Source organism: Thalassophryne amazonica, chromosome 9 (assembly GCF_902500255.1).
Source record: "Thalassophryne amazonica chromosome 9, fThaAma1.1, whole genome shotgun sequence".
In the NCBI taxonomy this organism is placed as follows: domain Eukaryota; kingdom Metazoa; phylum Chordata; class Actinopteri; order Batrachoidiformes; family Batrachoididae; genus Thalassophryne; species Thalassophryne amazonica.
In genome coordinates this window covers 84354375-84375912 of record NC_047111.1, presented here as the reverse complement: position 1 = coordinate 84375912, position 21538 = coordinate 84354375, and the positions used below count along the sequence as shown (strand labels likewise).

General features: G+C 40.1%; 1 protein-coding gene across 1 annotated transcript in view; it reads left to right on the top strand.

The window, feature by feature from the left end:
* The first annotated feature begins 8189 nt into the window (after positions 1-8189).
* f11r.1 (F11 receptor, tandem duplicate 1) overlaps positions 8190-21538 on the top strand; it is a 37967-nt gene continuing 24618 nt past the window's right edge. The window contains exons 1-2 of the mRNA XM_034178598.1: positions 8190-8258; positions 8386-8459. Coding sequence (XP_034034489.1) covers positions 8408-8459 — 52 coding nt within the window. The 5' untranslated portion in view covers positions 8190-8258; positions 8386-8407. The remainder of the gene's footprint in view (positions 8259-8385; positions 8460-21538) is intronic.

Below are 21538 nucleotides of genomic sequence, written 5' to 3'. Positions count from 1 at the left end.
CGCCTCACACCCCAACCAGATAAGTGGTTAAACAGGAGCTGCACGAGTGTGTGATTGGAGGTGGAGGTGCTCCCTCCCAAAATAACACAGACTGTGGGATTACTGAGTGTGCGTACTCACACTCACCTGTGCTGTTTTTGTTCTCTGCCAGCAGTGCCAGGTCTGACAGCTGGAGACGGTGGCCACCTGGGGACTCAGGACTTGGCGGCTCCAGTGTTCTTCAGATCCGTTGGAGGTGAGGGCGGTGAGGGCCGTGTGGGATCCGGCTCGGTTCTGGACGGGCGTCTCCTATCCTCAAGCATGCCCACACGTCACCCAACGTGTAATTGACTGTAGTTCCAAACTTGTTGTTGTCTGTATTCCGTTGTGCACAATTTACAACATTAAATTGTTACTGTTTGGCTTATCCATTGCCCGTTCATTTACGCCCTCTGTTGTGGGTCCGTGTACCTACACTTTCACAACAGGATTATTAAACTCTTAAAAGAGGGTAAATCATCACGCAATGTTGCAAAAGATGTTGGTTGTTCAGTCAGCTGTGTCTAAACTCTGGACCAAATACAAACAACATGGGAAGGTTGTTAAAGGCAAACATACTGGTAGACCAAGGAAGGCATCAAAGCGTCAAGACAGAAAACTTAAAGCAATATGTCGAAAATGTACGAAAATGCACAACAAAACAAATGAGGAACGAATGGGAGGAAACTAGAGTCAACGTCTGTGACTGAACTGTAAGAAACCGCCTAAAGGAAATGGGATTTACATACAGAAAAGCTAAACAAAAGCCATCATTAACACCTAAACAGAAAAAAACAAGGTTACAATGGGCTAAGGAAAAGCAATCGTGGACTGTGGATGACTGGATGAAAGTCATATTCAGTGATGAATCTCGAATCTGCATTGGGCAAGGTGATGATGCTGGAACTTTTGTTTGGTGCCGTTCCAATGAGATTTATAAAGATGGCTGCCTGAAGAGAACATGTAAATGTCCACAGTCATTGATGATATGGGGCTGCATGTCAGGTAAAGGCACTGGGGAGATGGCTGTCATTACATCATCAATAAACGCACAAGTTTACGTTGATATTTTGGACACTTTTAATATCCCATCAATTGAAAGGATGTTTGGGGATGATGAAATAATTTTTCAAGATGATAATGCATCTTGCCATAGAGCAAAAACTGTGAAAACATTCCTTGCAAAAAGACACATAGGGTCAATGTCATGGCCTGCAAATAGTCCGGATCTTAATCCAATTGAAAATCTTTGGTGGAAGTTGAAGAAAATGGTCCATGACAAAGCTCCAACCTGCAAAGCTGATCTGGCAACAGCAGAGAAAGTTGGAGCCAGATTGATGAAGAGTACTGTTTGTCACTCATTAAGTCCATGCCTCAGAGACTGCAAGCTGTTATAAAAGCCAGAGGTGGTGCAAGAAAATACTAGCGATGTGTTGGAGCGTTCTTTTGTTTTTCATGATTCCATAATTTTTTGCCAGGGGTTGTACATACATATGCAATGCGTGTGATTTTATGCTACATATTTACAAGATAGAAAAACAAAGTGCACACAACTAAACAATGATCAACAAAACACCCTAACCCTCAACACCCTTCCTCCTCCTTATACCTAGAAAAAAACCATGTACCTATACCGCTGCTTAAACTGGTTCATGCTTGGACATTGCTTGAGCTCCACACTCAGTCTGTTCCACATCCTCATTCCACAAACAGAAATACAAAAACCTTTTAATGTTGTACGTGCCCACTGATGTTTTAAGTTAAACTCCCTTCTCAGATTATAATCCCCTACTCTATTAAAGAACATATTTTTAATATTTCCAGGAAGTAAATTGTTTATTGCTTTATACACGATTTGTACTGATTGAAAATGAACCAGACCACACTGAAAAAAATGCTACTTTGGATCAACTTAAAAAAATTGATGTAATTTGTTACAGCTAATTTTTTTAGTTTCTCACAATGTGTATTTATGATTTTGTAAAATGATTCCAGCAGATTTAAACTAGAAACCACAATTTTCCATTAGACCAATGTAAATAAGTACTTTGAATGAAGTGCACTGTGTTTCACTTTTTTCAGTGCAGTAAATTTTAAAATTTTTGATTTTAAGAATACTGAATTTGTGTGGTCTCTATAACCAGTATTATGAATTATTCTTATAGCTCTTTTCTGCAGTATGAATAATGGTTGTGTTGTACATTTATATTTATTGCCCCAGACCTCTGCACAATAGTGTAAATATGTGAGCAATAAAGAATGCGGAGTGAGTTGTGGTCCAGAATGTATTTAACTTTGTTCAGAACTGAAATGCTTCTTGACAGTTTGCTCTGTATATGTTTTATATGAGACTTCCATTTTATTTTATCATCAATTATCACCCCAAGAAACTTAGTTTCATATACTCTTTCAATATCCACCCCCTGTACTTGTAACTGCACTTGTATGTCTTTATTACAATTGCCAAATAACATATATTTTATTTCAGTTAAGTTTAATGATAATTTATTTCTGTCAAACCACATTTTCAGCTTTCCCCTTTCTGTAGTGATGTTCCTTAGTAGTTTCTGCAAATCCCCCCCAGAACAAAAAATACTTGTGTCATCTGCAAATAATACTAATTTTAATATCTTGGACACATTAAAAATATCATTTATATAAAGTAAAAAGAGTTTCGGACCCAATACTGACCCCTGTGGAACACCACAAGCAATGTCCAAGCATGATGATGTATATTCCCCCAACTTCACAAATTGTTTTCTGTTACTCAAATAACTTCTCATCCAGTGCAACACTAATCCCCTGATCCCATACCGTTCAAGTTTATTGATTAATATATCATGATTGATTGTGTCGAAAGCTTTTTTAAGGTCTATGAATATTCCAACTGAATGTAATTTATGATCTATGGCATTTGTGATCTCCTCAACTGATTCTATTAATGCCAGTGATGTTGAACTATTTGCTCTAAATCCATATTGACTGTCAATAAGTAATTTATGTTTGTTTATAAATGTATGTAATCTATTGTTGAATAATTTTTCTAATATTTTGGAAAATTGTGGAAGCAAAGAAACAGGCCTATAATTTATGAAGTGGTGTCTATCCCCAGTCTTATACAGCGGTACAACTTTGGCTATTTTCATTTCATTGGGAAATTTACCGGTTTGAAATGACAAATTACAAATATATGTTAATGGTTAATTCCAAAAGATTGGAATGGAATATCCACCATTGTTTCCTTATTGCTCCATTAACTACTATTAATATGATGGGAAGGGATTTAATTCAGTATTCTAGAGATTATAGAGTAAAAAGGAGGCCTGTTAGTATTTTACATATAATATTTGAAAAATACGCCAGTTCAGTACTTAGGGGGCTGCCTGATGAATCTAAATTGTTGATTCTAAATTGCAAAAATGTGGAGGGAATATTTCAACGTGCAAAGATGAGTAATCTGACCAGAGATGCTGTTAATGGACTATATGAATAATCTCAGCCATTTTATGGATGGCTTATATATTTATTATAATTTTTAAAAAAAGAGAAGAATATTCCACATATTTGGTTAAGAGTGTTGTAAATTACTTCAAAACTAGAAGCACTCAGAGAGCGCAAACCTCCGCCAAGGCCATAGGGTCACTGACGTCACATGAAATACCCTCTGGCAATGAGACTTATTCCACATCGTTTCACGCATCTACCATCATCTTTCAGATTCAGTGGTTTACCCTCTGGTATTTTTTTGGACAGTTCACTCGCCAGGCATAAATGTTTTATTATTGCTGTTAACAGCTCTCCCTGCACACAATCTCTCCCACAATCAAGTTTTATGTCTCTTTTTTTCAGGACAACCTGTACTTTCAAAATACCTATGCTATAGTTGTGTTTTATAAGTGTAATAAAGGTTTACAATCAGAAGTAAGAAAGGAAAAAGTAAAGCGGAAATAATTTTCCACACACATTTATTCAAAACACACAGCAAACTATAATAAACTAGTAACACATCACTCCTAAAAACAATCTTTGGTGTGTCATGTGAGGTGAATCTGCCCTATGATTGGATTTTGGAAAACCATGTGACGGTGAACCAATTCCAATTGGGCACACATTGCTCACATCATCACACAGCTTCTATGAGGAGTACAGAGATGGTGGATGGTGGCTTGACTTTTCAGCAAAAAAAAGTAAGTTTCTATCTCATATCATTAAAAGGTTATTTATAATTTAGCAAAGCTTGGTCTCAGCCATCGTATACGACAGTGTCAGCCCCAGAGGGTTACTCCCTTAGATCTTCAGCAAATGCATTCATAAAGAGAAACTGTATGAACTACACAAGTTTTTTTTTATTTTCTAATAACAAGTTTATTCAATGAGGAGAAACAAATGATAAATTATTGTTGTGTCGTAACTTAATTTTTGTTCAGCCTTTGTGACCCGTCTTCATGAAGTTAGATGCAAAAATGTTGAAATTGGCCCTATCCTACAATGATAAAGAATCCTTAAAAAAATTACTGGATCTGGATCATGTTCCGGATCATTACCAAAATTTTATGACTTCTAAGTTAGGCCAAGATACACCCCTGGAAAAAAAATTTCATTGAAATCTGTTGAGGATTTTTTTGAGTAATCCTGCCAACAAACCAACCAACCAACAAACAGACATGACCGAAAACATAACCTCCTTGGCGGAGGTAATAATATTGTGTCTGACGGCCCTGTAACCAGAGCCCTGACGGGACTAAAGCCGTGTTGAGGGATTGGCTATGAATTTGGTATTAATAACCTAATAGTTCACTAAGTTGGTAGAATATTTTAGCAAGTGGCTGGGCTGGTACCTTGATTTTATTTCATTCAAATTGACTTGACTTTAGTAGTACCTGTATTGGTCCATGCTGTGGAGATGTTTTCAGTGGTAGGAACTGGGAGATTAGTCAGGACTGAGGGGAAGATGAATGTAGGAATGAATACAGACATCCTGAATGAAAACCTGCTCCAGAGCACTCCCTCAGATTGGGTGACGGTTCATCTTTCAGCAGGACAAGGACACTAAACCCACAGCCAAGATATCAAAGGAGGGTCTTCAGGACAACTCTGTGAATGTTCTTGAGTGGCCCAGCCATTCCGATTGAACATCTCTGTAAAGATCTGAAAACGGCTGTGCACTGATGCTGCCCATCCAACCTGATGGAGCTTGAGAGGTGCACCAAGCTTGTGACATCATATTCAAGAAGACCTGAGGCTGTAATTGCTGCCAAAGGTGCATCAACAAAGTATTGAGAAAAGGGTGTGAATACTTATGTACATGTGATTTCTTAGTTATTTATTTTTAATAAATTTGCAAAAATAAAAAATAAACTGTTTTCATGTTGTCATTATGGGGTGTTGTGAGTAGAACTTTGGGGGGAAAATGAATTTTCCCCATTTTCCCCCCAATTTTCCCCATTGTCAGATGTTCTCAGATGTGCAGACAATATTTTAACAGATGTGTCTCATGGACTGCACTCTGAATATATTTTACTTGATTCAGGAAGGAGGTACAGGGTTCCTCTTTGTAAATATAATCGATATAAACATTCATTTATTCCATTATCAGTGAAGCTCATAAATCAGCAGATAGTTCAGGGAAGATAGCATAAGGTTATGTATTGCGGAATTTGCACAAAGATGTTAAGAATGTTGAGTATTTATATTTTAACCTTTGACTTACTATGTTGTTGTTTTGATGTATGGGTGCTATGTACTGGATGTGTTGTTGTGTAGCAGACCCTGTCCAAGGCAAATTTCTCCTTAGGTAGACAAATAAAGACACTTTAACTTTTGACTTTGATTTTTGAATAAGGCTGTAACATAATGAATGACATATGGGAAAAGTGAAGCGCTGTGAATACTTTCTGGATGCACTATACGTTTCACTTTTGGAAGACAGCATAAACTTGCAACTGTGCACTTTTTTAAATAAAATGTAAACTGCAATATAATTTTGATGTACTGTTGTGATGTGGTAAGTACCATTGCAAGCAACTGACATTAAAAATATGATTCATCCCATCATTCCCTTCTCAGTTATAATGGAAGAAAGTGAAACTTTCAATGTATTGTTCATATTCAGTGTTGTGGTCCAATAAATAAATAAGTCATAAATCTTTGTAACCACGGGTGCAAAAATGAAAACTTCAAGTTTCTGTAGGAACTGCTTGCCTGTGACTTATGATTCCTTTCATTTCCTAGCATTCATTCCTGTGGTGGCCAAGCAGTTTCCTGGTTCAAGACCAACCATGCCAGTTCTCCATGTTATGTGAATTTGTGCCAAGAAGTGAAAATGGTGTAAAACTTGTGCCGAATCACCATGCAAATCTGTACCTAATCTGCTGTGGTGAGCCCAAAGGGAGAAGCTGAAGGAACTTACTATTTCCTCACATAAAGCTGCCTTGTAGTTTTTCTTGTCCAGCCTGTTTTTCCACTGAACTGTCAGACTGATACCTGAGAGTGGATCGTCTTACAGGTGTTATGACTCAAACTGTTGCCTTGTTAACTGTTGATTACCTTGAGTCCTTCAGCAACAGAAGCAGAGAACCTTAAAGGATGCATTGTATCCACCTCTTCATCATGGTAATGGTAAATGGTAAATGGACTGAATTTATATAGTGCTTTTCCATCTGTATCAGACGCTCAAAGCACTTTACAATAATGCTTCACATTCACCCCGATGTCAGGGTGCTGCCATACAAGGCGCTCATTACACACCGGGAGCAATAGGGGATTAAAGGCCTTGCCCAAGGGCCCTTAGTGATTTTCCAGTTAGGCGGGGATTTGAACCCATGATCTTATGGACTCAAGCCCAACACCAAAGCAGAGAAAAAACGAGCACTCACAGGGACCAGGAGTGGAGGTGCACAGCTCAAAAACTAAGTCAGTGTAAAAATATAGCCAGCAACATCTTATTTTTACATTAAAAACAAATATTCCCATTTGTAGCCACATATTCATCGCTGGTGCATCCTGAAAATGACCAATTTTAAAGTATCCAATAAACAATCAGTTTCTGTGACTGCTCCTAAAAGAGAAAGGAGCTGTTGCAGGCCATGCCCTCTTTCCCTACAGATTTGGGGCATCTTTAGTGGTCTTTTAGTTATCTTTACTATATTGTTTTGTGACATATGTTGTAGTATAAAATGTGACTAAATTATGTCAACATGCATAGTTGAAGAGCTGTGAGACAGTGAGCCTGTTTAATATAAAATTCCCATATATTTAATGGTAAAATGGAAATATAAACAGATTTTGCACAATACAATCCCTTTAAGAACATTTAAGTGCTTGGTTATTGTCTTGTTCTTTGCTATCAGAGACACTATTCTGACATTTTCAAAGTGCTTCTTGAGTGAAACCACACGGTAAAATTGTATTCAAGAACTGAATGCATGTAAGATTACAAGCACATCTATTTTGGCCACCTGGTTGTTGGATAGTTTTTTTGCATGATGGCTCAAAATTAGTTTTCAGTGCTTGTTGTTTTAGTTTTCAGTTTCTTGTCTGGAGCATGTTCGAGAAATAAAGTATATGAAAGAATTTAACTGAAAGTGCAGATACTTGACTTAAAAAATGAGTTGTTAAAGAATATATTGAGAGAAAGACACACACACACACACACACACACACACACACACACACACACACACACACACACACACACACACACATGATTGATAGATTTGAAATTCAACATGTACTTAAAAGAAAAATGTAAAAACAGAATATATTTAACTTTTTCATATTGCGACAATAATACAAAAAAACCCGAAGACTTATGGGCTATTGTGGTCATAAAAATCAATATAAATAAATAAATAAAAATAGACAAATAAAACAGACGAAGTAAAAGATTTGGAACTGATTAGCAAAATTGTTTATTTGTTTAGGATGCAAAAATGTATTGAGAAAAAAAAAAAAAAGTCTTCAAAAGTGGACCGAACGAAAATGTAACACAGTGTTCCAAACATGTGCTATAAAACAACCCACAGAAAACAATAGATACGAGGCGAAATAGAATTTAAAATACACTAAGTGAAATATTTCTGTAAATGTGATCTGTCCAGCGTGAAACTCTCACGGAGGAGGAAGAAGACGACAAATATTTACAGGGACTCCGATTCATCCACAACACCGGAAGTGAGTGTGACCGAAGTGTTACCTGTTAAAGCGGCAGAGCAGGGCGGCGGCGGCGGCGGAACCGACAGGTGAGGAACGCTGTGTTTACGGTTAAAAACAACACTGATATGACGGAAAATAACTGGAAAATTTCAAGATTTTGTTTTATTCTCGACGCAGTGAAGTATTTGTGTCATTTTGCTGTCGTTATTTCAGGTGGTGAGGTGTCGTACTAAACATGTTCCTCTACGGCCTGGTTTCGGTGGCTTTGTTCTTGTTTGCAGCCACAGGTGAGTTTTTTTTTTTTTTTTTTTTAATAATTATAATATTATAACGGTAACAATAATGTGACAGCTTTTTGAAAAGTCCAGCCTGAAAAGTTGTGCTAGCTACATATTAAACACACAGCAGTGTTTTGTCCGGAGAACTTACTCAGCAGTTTGTCGTTTCTGAATGTCGCACTGACCCGGTGCTGGCACCGGGTCCGATATTCAAATGCGAAGCCTGCTCAATATTTGACTACGTTAAGAACATACTCCAGTGTACCATCCTATACACACTGCTGCCCTGCAACAATCCAGCCAACTTCCAGTTCCAAGATGATACTGAAAGGCTGTGGCCATAACTCTCATTTGGCTATTTGCACGGCAAGACTGGTGGCAAACTTGGAAAAAAGTAAGTCCCTTCGGCTTCCTCCCTTGTTTGCACTCAGGGTCGCCACAGCAAATCCAAGGTGGATCTTCATGTTGAATTGGCATAGGTTTTACGCCGGATGCCCTTCCTGATGCAACTCCACATTACATGGAGAAATGTGGCAGGAGTGGGATTTGAACCTAGAACCTTCTGAAACCAAGCGCATTAACCACTTGGTCACCACCACCACTGGCGGCAAAACTTGGAACTACTTGTATAAACAAAGATACTGCATTCAAGATGTCTTAACTCCTTTAGTTTAGTTGTGTAACAATTGGAAAGTCCCAATATGTCCAACAATAAAGACAGTGGCCCAGAAACCATCCACTGTACCACCCACGACACCATCTGTTTTTTGTTTTTTTTTGTTTTGTTTTCTCTCGGAGTGGCCATACGCCCAACCGTTGGTTCAGTAAAGTAAATACACAAGCATATATGCCCAACCACAACCGACCAATGAGCGCACTTGTAAATTCATTTTCGGATTCAACGTGGGGGGGGCGGATATTTTCTCACTGGCTGCGGGAGGGTTCGCAGCCCGCAGAGGGGCTGTGATCTAAAGCGGTTCTGTTTGGCTTATCACACCCAAGGAACTGTGTCAAACTAACACCATCTTACAGCCAACAAGCAGCATTTTGTTCAAAAACTGTTTTGTCGTCGTTAACAGACTTCCGTTCAAAATGCTTATGAAGCTTGTCTGCTTTCATCCATTGCAGTGTTTTCGCAGTAATTAAAGACGGCGCTGTTAAATGTGTCAAACATACGTTGCTTTTCATGCCGCAATAGAACCTTAAAAAAGTGGTATAAAAACGTAGTTTAGATGCACAAACATGTCAAATACATGATCACGGTTGGGCAAATAAGGTAAGACATTATAATTATCTGCTCAACAGTTGGGCGTGTAATGTTCATTGTATGACTTATCTGCAAATAGCCTTTTCCGTTTTTTTTTTTTTTTTTTTTTTTTTTAACCATCTTGGATGGGCGGTTGCAAAACCATCTTTTCTAGGGTGGCAGAGTGGATAGTTTCTTGGCCATTGACCTTGTTGTTTGACATACTGGGATTTTCTATAACAGGAGGGGTTTGTTGTCTCTGCCTTGTTGTATGCTAAATTGCCACTGTGCCACCCAAGACACCACCTGGTTTTGACCATCTTGGATGGGCGATTGCAGAATTGTCTTGTCTAGGCTGGCACAGTGGATACTTTCTTGGCCATTGTCAGCATCTGGTTTTGGCTATCATCTTGGAACTAGAAGTTGGATGGATTGTTGTAAGGCAGTAGTGTGTATAGGATGGCACACTGAAGTGTGTTCTTAAAGTACAATCTGACAATGCATTCTTAGAGAGTGGTGGGAACTGAATGTAGAGCTGGCTCCATATTTGAATATTGAACTCTGTGCCAACTTTGTATTCGGATATCGAACCTGCTGCCAACTTCACACTGGTGAATATCACAGTAAATGGGCCTAGTGTGGAGACATGTACGAGGTCTCTTAGATAATAAACCGACCCTTTTATTTATTTTTTTAACTATATGGATTTGAATGACATGCGATTACACCAATCATGCTTGAACCCTCGTGCGCATGCGTGAGTTTTTTCACGCGTGTCGGTGACGTCATTTCCCTGTGGGCAGGCCTTGAGTGAGATGTGGTCCCGCCCTCTCAGCTGAATTCCTTTGTTTCACACGCTGCTCGAGACGGCGCGCGTTGCTTTATCAAAATTTTTTCTGGATCTGTGAGGAATATCTGAGTGGACACTATTCGAGAAATTAAGCTGGTTTTCTGTGAAAAGTTTAACGGCTGATGAGAGATTATGGGGTGTTTCTGTCGGTGTAAGGACTTCCCACGGAGCGGGACGTCCTGCAGCGCTTCCAGGCGCTGTCGTCGGCCTGTTTCGAGCTGAAAACATCCTAATTTAAGGCTTAATTCACCCAGGACATCGTGAGAGAACAGAGAAGATTCAGAAGAGGCCGGCATGAGGAATTTATGCGGACATTCCACTGTTTAAGGACATTTTCTTAATGAAAGACGTACGCGCAAATTCGCCGAGTCGTTTCCGTGACGACTCGGCAAATCTGTGTGCGCCGCGACAGGAAAAACACCTCCGTGTTGAAAACCATTTGTAGAATTCAGGCGGCTTTTAATGGCTTTCAACAAGTGAGTAACTGAGAAATTGTTTAACAGCTTGGGCATGTTCCAACTTGCCCGTTAAGATTTCCAACGGAGGTGTTTTTCCTGCCGCGACCCCCCGCGGTCGGGTCCAGCCCGACATGCGACTCTGCCCGCACGTTCTTTCATTACAAAATGACCGTTAACAATGGAATGTCCGAATAAACTCCTCATGCCGACTTCTTCTGAAAGTTCTCTGTTCTCTGACGACTTACTGCGTCAACAGAGCCTGAAATGTGGAAGTTTTCAACTTGAAACGGCGAGACGCTGCCGCCTCGAAGCGCAGATCGCCGTCAGGCGCCGTGGACCGTCCTTAAAGCGACACTACCAGACCAAAATCTCTCATCAGCCGTTAAAATTTTTACCAAAAACCAGCTGAATTTATTGAATGGTGTCCACTCAGTTGTGCCTTACAGTTTTTAAAAAAATTTTATCAAACAAAGCAACAGTCTCTGAGCCATTCCTAAACAATGAAAAAAATCGACGAGCGGGTGGACGACACCTCACTCAAAGACTGCCCACAGGCGAATGACGTAACCGACAGGCGTGAAAAAACTCTCGCATGCCCACGAGGGTTCAAGCATGTCTGATGTAATCACACGTGATTCAAATCCATATGGTTTTTGAAAAAAATAATAAGGTCGGATACTTTTCTAATAGACCTCGTATATGAGTTAAAGATAGATTAAAGTGGTCATAATACTTGACTCTAACTTGTGGCTTACATTTTGACACATTATATGTATGACATTTAACGTTTCAGTTTGTGGCATGTGTATGTGTGTACTAGTGTGTTGCCCATGGGGATCCATGGACTGTAGATTGGGTAGTCTTTTTAAAATAGGTAGCTGACATTTTTGTGGTAAGGGTGGTAATAAATTAAGCAAAGCTTGTATGAGTTGGAATGGCATGTGAGTCCAGAATGTTTTTAGAACCTAAGACCTCAACAATTTTTAGGACGCAACCTTTTTATTTTGTTAATTATGTAATTTTTAAATGTTAATTTACTGTCAATTGTTTAGGTTTTTGTTATCATATACACTATTATTTTATTTCTACTTCTATTTTGTCATTTGATTTTTAAATGGACCACAATGGAAATAAGTGTTTTCACTTTCTTGTGTCATCCATGTATTTTTAACATATTTACAATGATATCAGGTACTTACACTTTAAATAAATAAGCTCACACACACAATTTTAATATAAAGATGACTTACCATCACCTGCTGGAATGGCGTGGGTCCAGAAAGTAGTTAGCAGCAGGCATGCACGCATGGCTGCTGTAAGCAGGTGGTTTTAATTTGACAAACAAAGACAAGAGGTGAAGATATTAAAACCATTAAACATTTCACTCATGGTGCTAACATGATACTTAGGTCTCTCATGGTAATAGCAGCATGAGACTTAAGTAAACTGTTGTGCTACAAAAACACAATAAATCAATAACACTAACAACACTGTCAAACTAACATAAATCACAGTAGCAGCATTTAAAACCTTAAAACCCAAACTCCCATGGTGCATTGCAGCAGAGCATCCATTGATTAATGGTTAGCTAAAATTGCTAATTTCTCCAAAAATATTTGTCCTATCAACTTTCCATTTTCACAGCATTCATCCTTCACCCAAAATACATAAGCATGCCAAATGGCAAATGTCAGCTCTCCCCGGTTTTTGTGTGATCGAAACCATACACACACATGCACACAGAGAGGCCACTTGGCTATTATAATATAGATGTGTGTGTGTGTGTGTGTGTGTGTGTGTGTGTGTGTGTGTGTGTGTGTATATATATATATATATATATATATATCACACACACACACACACACACGTTTGTTTTTTTTTTTGTTTTTTTGTTTTAGTCTGCAATTATTGATTATCCTGCACCTGGCCTAATCAGGATTGGATGTGCACACAACTACTTTTTTTTTTTTTTTTTTTTTTTTTTTTTTTTTTTTTTCTTCAAACCCGGTCAGTACACACATCCAGCAAGGGTCCCCAGGCTGGACCCCCATGCTACTCCCCCAGCCTACCTCGAAAACATGAGCGAGATAAAAATAAATAAAGCCATACTGGCTCAGATGTCACCTGCGTTAACAAGGTACATGTCAGTTGTTGAGGCACCAGGACACACTGATGGGAAATGGGCTACTGGAATAAGTTGTACATGGTAAATGACTGACAACATGGAACTGTTGGAATGCTACTGTGCAGCAGACCCAATGCATGTGGGATCTATGGATGATCAGAAGACCAACTTCCCCATTGACCAAAAAGCAACTGGTAGTTCAGTATTCTAACATAATAGAAGGAAGCTACTATCGAAACTGGAGATCCAGAAACTGGAGATGAAGACTGTGGCTAGACGAAAGCAGACGGCAACATGACGAAGAGTACGACTGCCCCGGCTTCCTGACAAAGTCCCGTCAGGAGAGATGCTTGCAGACATTAACACAGCTCTACTCACCATCCCCACTACCAGCATTGCAGGAACCAATGAGCTCATATATGCCACTGCCTCAGTAATCTTGGATACACTTCAATTTCAATTTTTCAATTTATTTTCTTTTATATAGCGCCAAATCACAACAGAATTGCCTCAAAGTGCTTCACCCAGGTAAGGTCTAACCTTACCAACCCCCAGAGCAACAGTGGTAAGGAAAAACTCCCTCTGAGGAAGAAACCTCAAGCAGACCAGACTGAAAGGGGTGACCCTCTGCTTGGGCCATGATACAAACATAAATTACAAAACAATTCACAGAACAATTCACGGACGAATATACAAGAAATGCTATTGGCACACAGGACAGGAGGATCGCCAACATCAAATCAGTTTTATTTATATAGCACCAAATCACAACAAACAGTTGCCCCAAGGCGCCTTATATTGTAAGGCAAGGCCATATAATAATTACGGAAAAACCCCAACGGTCAAAACGACCCCCTGTGAGCAAGCACTTGGCAACAGTGGGAAGGAAAAACTCCCTTTTAACAGGAAGAAACCTCCAGCATGAATACACCCATCTCTGGATGGAGCTGCACCTTAAACAGAGAGGAAAAAACAGAGAAAAATATCTTATACCCAAAACACTTGGGTGTAAGATAAAGAGTACTCCCAAAACTGTCCCCCTTTTCAGATAAAAACTCAAATAGAAAAGTTCCAAGATAATTATGTTATCACAGTTATTTAATCCATATTTATAGACAATCATTTTATATTTTTCCCTGCACATAGGGCTGACCTGCACATAGTGTTTTTACTGACCAATAATGTTGGCTTGTGTAACGGTGACCCTTTTTCATGAAATGACCCTGGAATGACAACGGGAAGGCCTATGTGTATGGCTCAATGCCTCACATATGGATACTGTAGTGCTTGGCACCATACAAGGCTAACAGACCTTACTTGTGTGAAGCACCTTGATGCAATATTGTGATTTGGCAGTATATAAATGAAAATAAAAGAAAAAGGAAATTAAACAGTGCACTGATGACCTTCATTGGGAAGACATTGTAGGCCAACTCCAAGGCAATCGTACAAGTCGAGATCAATTGCAAAATATACCAAGGTGATGCACTGTCCCCACTGCTGTTCTGTGTAGGCCTCGACCCCCTCAGTCAACTCATCACAAAGAATGACTGTGGATATTGATTCAGGAATAGAGTAACCATCAGCCATCTCCTGTACATAGATGACATAAAGGTGTATGCCAAGAGTGAGCAAGACATTGAGTCATTGATCCACCTCACTGGGATCTACAGTGATGATATCGGGATGTCATTCTGTTTGGAAAAGTGTGGCCGGAAGGTGAGCCGGACTGAGGGGATACAGTTGCTAGAAGGCAGGATAGGGGACATACAGGACAGCTGCAAGTACCTGGGAATCTGAGAAGCCAGTGGGAACTGTGATGAAGATGCAAGGAGGTCAGCCACAGCCAAATCCCTCCAGAAGGGAAGACTGGTGCTGAGAAGCCAGCTCAATGGTAGGAATAAGATCTGAGCCATCAATACATATGCCCTACCAGTCATCAGATACCCAGCTGGAATAATAAGTTGGCCACAGGAGGAGATGGATGCCACTGACATCTAGACATGAAAACTCTTTGCAATGCATGGAGGCTTCCACCCAAAGTCCAGTACCCTGGGGCTCTATCGGCAACGCAAGGAGGGAGGGCAAGGATTAGTGTCTGTCAGTCGCAGTCCAGGATGAGATGAGGAGCATCCATGAATGCATCAGAAAGATGCCGCCCCCCCCCACCCCCCAAGATTAGCTGCTATAAGAATGTCTCAGACAGCTGAAGACAGACCAAGATAAGATATCATGGAAGACCAAGCCCCTCCATGGGTTGTACCATTGGTACAAGACCTGAGTTTGAGGAAGACACATGCCACCCTCCTCTTTTTTGTTAAGTATGCGTGTGTGTTATTTGTGAGAACAGGTAGTGTCAGGTCATGAGCTTTCAGATACTTTACAACAATTTATCCGGCTGGTGGCTAATTTGATCATGTCTCTGAAGAAATTAGCACTTTTGAAGTTGTACAACAAATGTTAAATAAGGGCAGTGATGGAAGAAATTCTCAGATCAGTAATGCCATATTACAAGGAAAATTCCTGCATTGTTAAAAAAAAAAAAAAAAGTGTGCGCATCAAAATAAAGTTGTGAAAGTAACATTTCAAAATATTAAATACGGTATAATTGGATTGTAATTATTGATGCATTATGTGCTTCTTTAATGTTGCAGTGATGAGGATTGAGGGAATAAATACTAATGGGTAAAAATGGGGATCAGGTGAACTTGTATCACTAACCAACTTGTAGCATATGCTTGGTCAAGTTGTAGCACTTTTCAGATTGGGAAGCAGACTCAGTGTGTTACACCTGCTAAATTTTATTTGTTTGATTGATGGTGATTTGTGCCAGTAATTTTAAAGTGTTAGCGTAATAGCAGGCTAAAGCTTGTTTAGTGTGGCATTATCCCACGTGGTAAACATCCTTTTGGTTAGACTGTGGTATGTGGGAGAGCACGCTTTCTCAAAGTAAAAGTCACACTGGGCTTAACGTTGCGTACAGTACACAGGCTAGCAGGGGAGTTGGAATGGGGTAAAGTCATGCTTGCGAATTAGGATATTGTAATGATTATCAGGTCAGATGTGGACATCTAAATCAGAGAAAGTCTTTATTGCGGGTGGACTGTGATGGATGAGTTGTTTTAAGCAGTGGTTTGGATGATAAAAGTGATGTGCGGCCCTCTACTGATGACATTTCTGGAAGAACCCAGGTTCATCAGCAGACATAGCAGAGACCCCTGTAATAGGGCAGCGCAGTCTCGTCTGACGGTGGGCGCTAAAGGGGTAAAATGTGACGCATATGACATAATTTCTCTACTTCCGGGGTACAACCCATGACATTTTTAATGGGGTTTTGGGCAAATTACACGCAAGAAAAAGTGACAATGCAGTGGGAAAGTGGACATGTGTTGCGGTTTGTTTATGATCTGGAGAACAAACATGTCAAGGTGATTTTGCAAGTGAGAGAACGGAGCTACTCTGGTTAGTTGTGTAGGCTAACACGTAACGACATGACACATCCTACCTCCTCACCTTTTCTTGTCCACCGGAAACCAAAACAAAAATACTTTTCGTGATTCCTTCTGTGATTACAGCCGAAAACAAAACAGTACATCATTTGTCCATGTGAAGTTATGTTGCGTATAGATTAAATGGAGGTCCCTGTAAGTGGTCAAATCCCGTGATATCACTGAGGGTTCAAATGAGACTACGGTCTCCTATTAATGCAGCCAAGGTGATCAACCTCTCCTTTGCTGCAGTGGAACAACAAGTCCTTTGATCCGGTCTGTAGGGATGATACCAGTCTCCCAGATTGAAACAGATTCTGCTCAACCTGCCTGGATTCGTTCAGCTCCAGTGCTGCAGACTCCTGGAACTTTCCCAGCATTCAGTGGTTTCACTGTCTTCTTGTTGTCAACATTTGGTGGTTGCCAGTTGATTGGAGAATCAGCCAGAAGAACCCTCTCGCAGTGGAGATGTCTAACGTAACAGCAGCATTACACACACATGCACAAAGTAGCCCAACATGACAGTATGGCAGAAACATCTGTCAGGACCAAACCATCATTATCCCATTTCAGCAGTCGGGCAAGATGTAGGTTTAAATGGTAAATGGGCTGTGTTTATATAGCACTTTTCCATCTGCATCAGACACTCAAAGCACTTAACAATTATGCTTCACATTCACCCATTCACATAAACGCACTCACACACACTGATGTCAGGGTGCTGCCATGCAAGGCCCTCACTACACACCAGGAGCAACTGCGGATTAAGGACCTTGCCCAAGGGTCCTTAGTTATTTTCCGGTCAGCCTGGGGTTTGAACCGAGGATCCTCTGGTCTCAAGCACAACGCTTAACCACTAGACCATCAGCTCCCCTAATTTAGAGGTTTAGAGCAACAAAGTGCTTTGATACCTCTGTGAGCAGGTCAGGGGTCATGTGATCACACGATGACTCACCTGATCACAGATCCCGCTAACAAATGCCTCCTTATCTACTCTTGGACACTTCACAGCCTGCTTTTTCAGCTCCCCATACAGCCCCAAATTTCCATTAAGCCATGTACCATGACTCAGGTGGTACTCATGAGTGCCATCAAATATCAATCAATCAATCAATCAATCAATCAATTTTTTTTATATAGCGCCAAATCACAACAAACAGTTGCCCCAAGGCGCTTTATATTGTAAGGTAAGGCCATACAATAATTATGTAAAACCCCAACGGTCAAAACGACCCCCTGTGAGCAAGCACTTGGCTACAGTGGGAAGGAAAAACTCCCTTTTAACAGGAAGAAACCTCCAGCAGAACAAGGCTCAGGGAGGGGCAGTCTTCTGCTGGGACTGGTTGGGGCTGAGGGAGAGAACCAGGAAAAAGACATGCTGTGGAGGGGAGCAGAGATCGATCACTAATGATTAAATGCAGAGTGGTGCATACAGAGCAAAAAGAGAAAGAAACAATGCATCATGGGAACCCCCCAGCAGTCTACGTCTATAGCAGCATAACTAAGGGATGGTTCAGGGTCACCTGATCCAGCCCTAACTATAAGCTTTAGCAAAAAGGAAAGTTTTAAGCCTAATCTTAAAAGTAGAGAGGGTGTCTGTCTCCCTGATCTGAATTGGGAGCTGGTTCCACAGGAGAGGAGCCTGAAAGCTGAAGGCTCTGCCTCCCATTCTACTCTTACAAACCCTAGGAACTACAAGTAAGCCTGCAGTCTGAGAGCGAAGCACTATTGGGGTGATATGGTACTACGAGGTCCCTAAGATAAGATGGGACCTGATTATTCAAAACCTTATAAGTAAGAAGAAGAATTTTAAATTCTATTCTAGAATTAACAGGAAGCCAATGAAGAGAGGCCAATATGGGTGAGATATGCTCTCTCCTTCTAGTCCCCGTCAGTACTCTAGCTGCAGCATTTTGAATTAACTGAAGGCTTTTTAGGGAACTTTTAGGACAACCTGATAATAATGAATTACAATAGTCCAGCCTAGAGGAAATAAATGCATGAATTAGTTTTTCAGCATCACTCTGAGACAAGACCTTTCTGATTTTAGAGATATTGCGTAAATGCAAAAAAGCAGTCCTACATATTTGTTTAATATGCGCTTTGAATGACATATCCTGATCAAAAATGACTCCAAGATTTCTCACAGTATTACTAGAGCTCAGGGTAATGCCATCCAGAGTAAGGATCTGGTTAGACACCATGTTTCTAAGATTTGTGGGGCCAAGTACAATAACTTCAGTTTTATCTGAGTTTAAAAGCAGGAAATTAGAGGTCATCCATGTCTTTATGTCTGTAAGACAATCCTGCAGTTTAGCTAATTAGTGTGTGTCCTCTGGCTTCATGGATAGATAAAGCTGGGTATCATCTGCGTAACAATGAAAATTTAAGCAATACCGTCTAATAATACTGCCTAAGGGAAGCATGTATAAAGTGAATAAAATTGGTCCTAGCACAGAACCTTGTGGAACTCCATAATTAACTTTAGTCTGTGAAGAAGATTCCCCATTTACATGAACAAATTGTAATCTATTAGACAAATATGATTCAAACCACCGCAACGCTGTGCCTTTAATACCTATGGCATGCTCTAATCTCTGTAATAAAATTTTATGGTCAACAGTATCAAAAGCAGCACTGAGGTCTAACAGAACAAGCACAGAGATGAGTCCACTGTCCGAGGCCATAAGAAGATCATTTGTAACCTTCACTAATGCTGTTTCTGTACTATGATGAATTCTAAAACCTGACTGAAACTCTTCAAATAGAGCATTCCTCTGCAGATGATCAGTTAGCTGTTTTACAACTACCCTTTCAAGAATTTTTGAGAGAAAAGGAAGGTTGGAGATTGGCCTATAATTAGCTAAGATAGCTGGGTCAAGTGATGGCTTTTTAAGTAATGGTTTAATTACTGCCACCTTAAAAGCCTGTGGTACATAGCCAACTAACAAAGATAGATTGATCATATTTAAGATCAAAGCATTAAATAATGGTAGGGCTTCCTTGAGCAGCCTGGTAGGAATGGGGTCTAATAAACATGTTGATGGTTTGGATGAAGTAACTAATGAAAATAACTCAGACAGAACAATCGGAGAGAAAGAGTCTAACCAAAAACCGGCATCACTGAAAGCAACCAAAGATAACGATACGTCTTTGGGATGGTTATGAGTAATTTTTTCTCTAATAGTTAAAATTTTGTTAGCAAAGAAAGTCATGAAGTCATTACTAGTTAAAGTTAATGGAATACTCAGCTCAATAGAGCTCTGACTCTTTGTCAGCCTGGCTACAGTGCTGAAAAGAAACCTGGGGTTGTTCTTATTTTCTTCAATTAGTGATGAGTAGAAAGATGTCCTAGCTTTACGGAGGGCTTTTTTATAGAGCAACAGACTCTTTTTCCAGGCTAAGTGAAGATCTTCTAAATTAGTGAGACGCCATTTCCTCTCCAACTTACGGGTTATCTGCTTTAAGCTACGAGTTTGTGAGTTATACCACGGAGTCAGGCACTTCTGATTTAAAGCTCTCTTTTTCAGAGGAGCTACAGCATCCAAAGTTGTCTTCAATGAGGATGTAAAACTATTGACGAGATACTCTATCTCACTTACAGAGTTTAGGTAGCTACTCTGCACTGTGTTGGTATATGGCATTAGAGAACATAAAGAAGGAATCATATCCTTAAACCTAGTTACAGCACTTTCTGAAAGACTTCTAGTGTAATGAAACTTATTCCCCACTGCTGGGTAGTCCATCAGAGTAAATGTAAATGTTATTAAGAAATGATCAGACAGAAGGGAGTTTTCAGGGAATACTGTTAAGTCTTCTATTTCCATACCATAAGTCAGAACAAGATCTAAGACATGATTAAAGTGGTGGGTGGACTCATTTACTTTTTGAGCAAAGCCAATAGAGTCTAATAATAGATTAAATGCAGTGTTGAGGCTGTCATTCTCAGCATCTGTGTGGATGTTAAAATCGCCCACTATAATTATCTTATCTGAGCTAAGCACTAAGTCAGACAAAAGGTCTGAAAATTCACAGAGAAACTCACAGTAACGACCAGGTGGACGATAGATATAACAAATAAAACTGGTTTTTGGGACTTCCAATTTGGATGGACAAGACTGAGTCAAGCTTTCAAATGAATTAAAGCTCTGTCTGGGTTTTTGATTAATTAATAAGCTGGAATGGAACATTGCTGCTAATCCTCCGCCCCGGCCCGTGCTACGAGCATTCTGACAGTTAGTGTGACTCGGGGGTGTTGACTCATTTAAACTAACATATTCATCCTGCTGTAACCAGGTTTCTGTAAGGCAGAATAAATCAATATGTTGATCAATTATTATATCATTTACCAACAGGGACTTAGAAGAGAGAGAGACCTAATGTTTAATAGACCACATTTAACTGTTTTAGTCTGTGGTGCAGTTGAAGGTGCTATATTATTTTTTCTTTTTGAATTTTTATGCTTAAATAGATTTTTGCTGGTTATTGGTAGTCTGGGAGCAGGCACCGTCTCTACGGGGATGGGGTAATGAGGGGATGGCAGGGGGAGAGAAGCTGCAGAGAGGTGTGTAAGACTACAACTCTGCTTCCTGGTCCCAACCCTGGATAGTCACGGTTTGGAGGATTTAAGAAAATTGGCCAGATTTCTAGAAATGAGAGCTGCTCCATCCAAAGTGGGATGGATGCCGTCTCTCCTAACAAGACCAGGTTTTCCCCAGAAGCTTTGCCAATTATCTATGAAGCCCACCTCATTTTTTGGACACCACTCAGACAGCCAGCAATTCAAGGAGAACATGCGGCTAAACATGTCACTCCCGGTCTGATTGGGGAGTGGCCCAGAGAAAACTACAGAGTCCGACATTGTTTTTGCAAAGTTACACACCGATTTAATGTTAATTTTAGTGACCTCCGATTGGCGTAA